The following is a 2,008-nucleotide window of genomic DNA, read 5'->3' on the forward strand; positions in this document are numbered from 1 at the left end:
TCCCGGCAGTGAGTGCGACCGCCGGCCGGGCCGGCCGCTGGCGGGTCGAGGGCCCGGACCACTCCAAAGGCCGGGATGGTATGGACTCAATGACTAAGTTTACTGCATCAGATGACTCGCCGAAGTTCGATGACTGATCAGTCTGCTAGCGTCTTCCGCGTCTCTCATGCTTGCTGCTTCTTTAGCGCAAGCGCGATCGCCTGCTCCGACAGCTCCCACAGCCTCCTCGCCTTCTGTGCGTCCTTGGCCTCGGCACTGACCTCCACCTCCTCGAAGGTATGCTTGCCCGGCTTCGAGTTCGACCAGAACACTCCTCGCTTGCCCTCCAGGGCATCCGACACTGCCATGGTCACCAGGCAGTCTCCCCCGAAGGAGACTGTCTCTGCTACCCTGACCACGTTGTTGGCGATGAAGTCGAAGGCCGAGAGGAAGAAGCCTCCCTGGTCGCGGAAGAGCCCCGTCCTTGTGATGAGGCCGGGGGAGAAGCAGTTGCAAGTCACTTTGCTCCCCTTGTCCTCCAGCCGTCGCTGTAGCTCGCGCGTGAACAGCACGTTGCACAACTTGGAGTCCTTGTAAGCCTGCTCGCACAGTCACCTTCCTCCTTCCTCGTCCTTCTCCTCCTGGTCCTCTTCCTCCTCTTCCTCCTCGACCTCCTCTTCCTCCTCGACCACTCCTCCACATCTTTTTATCTTCCCTGTCTTCACTATCATTCTGCTCCTAATTCTTCATGCTCTGCTCTTCTTCCTTACCTTGTCAGCGTCCCACCCTCCTCCGTCCACCATCTCCCAATCGATGCCGGCGGCCAGTCCTTGCATGTCCCCGAGAGTCGCTTTCGACCCCACGTTTCCTGGAGGCACGCGCGAAGTATGTGAGTACAATGGCGGGAGAGAAGAAACAGACATGGAGGAGGAGGAGGAGCAGGAGCACGAGGAGCAGGAGCAGGAGCAGGAGCAGGAGCAGGAGCAGGAGGAGACGCAGTAGCAGGAGCAGGAGCAGGAGCAGGAGCAGGAGGAGAAGCAGGAGCAGGAGCAGGAGCAGGATCTCATGACAGAGGAGAAAGAAGAGGTTCATAACAGAGAGGAGGGAGGAGGAAGAGGAGGATGGAAGCGGGAGGGAAGGACTGGCTAGTCACCTCCTGGGGAGCTCGGGTCGTGAACTTGGGACGCCGTCACGACGATTCTTGGCGCAGCAGACGACTTCTCGACAGCAGGAAGCAGGAGGTTCGTGAGGTAGAAGTGACCCAGGTGGTTGGTGCCGACGGTAACCTCGAAACCATCCTTGGTGCGGGGGGGGGGAGGCCGGGCTCCCGTGTTCAGAGCCACTCCGGCGTTGAGGACGAGGACGTCAATGGGTTTGCCTGACTTGTTCCACTCGTCTGCGAACTTCTTGATGCTCGAGAGGGACGACAGGTCACATTCCATCGCCGTCAGCTCTCCAGGGCTCCTGCCCGCCTTGCTGGCCAGCAACTTCACCTCCTCCTCCACAGAGTCTCTTGCTTCCATGGCCTTCTCCATCGTCCTGCATGCGAGGAACACGTTGTATCCCCCGGCGGCAAGCTTGCATGCTGCGTCCTTGCCGATGCCGGAGCTGCTCCCTGTGATGACGATGTTCCTTGGCCCTCCAGGGGGAGCAAGAGGCAACTTAACATCGTCCTGAGCAGCTGCAGAGGTCAAGGTGGGGAGCAAGACGATGGAAGACAGCACGACCGCTGCCTCTCGCCTGTTCACCCGCGTCTCCTCCACCGTCCTCCTCCCGTCGTCACGAGCAGAGCACCGCCAGGCCCTCGCGCGAGATGGGATTGAGCGATAGCCTGCCGAGGAAGAGGAGGAGGGGAAGGGAGAGGAGGACGAGATCCTCGTTGAAGTAAGAGGGAGGAGGGAGGGCTGGAAGGCATGCGCGCATGACGTCGCTGCCACCGCCAGGAGGATTGTCGCTGTCGCCATGGCAGGATTGCCCAGAGGATCGCCGGTCAGCAGGTCCTGAAAAAAACGACCAGGAGATTTTTGTG

General features: G+C 60.4%; 1 protein-coding gene across 1 annotated transcript; it reads right to left on the bottom strand.

The window, feature by feature from the left end:
- Window positions 1–164: 164 nt before the first annotated feature.
- Window positions 165–1,943, bottom strand: Por2 (protochlorophyllide oxidoreductase; the record flags this gene model as incomplete). The annotated part of the gene is made up of 3 exons (XM_005836715.1): window positions 165–578; window positions 750–847; window positions 1,133–1,943. The coding sequence occupies 3 exons, from the start codon at window positions 1,941–1,943 to the stop codon at window positions 165–167; spliced, it is 1,323 nt and encodes a 440-aa protein (XP_005836772.1).
- Window positions 1,944–2,008: the final 65 nt, after the last annotated feature.

The sequence above is a fragment of the Guillardia theta genome, assembly GCF_000315625.1.
Source record: "Guillardia theta CCMP2712 unplaced genomic scaffold GUITHscaffold_17, whole genome shotgun sequence".
In the NCBI taxonomy this organism is placed as follows: domain Eukaryota; class Cryptophyceae; order Pyrenomonadales; family Geminigeraceae; genus Guillardia; species Guillardia theta.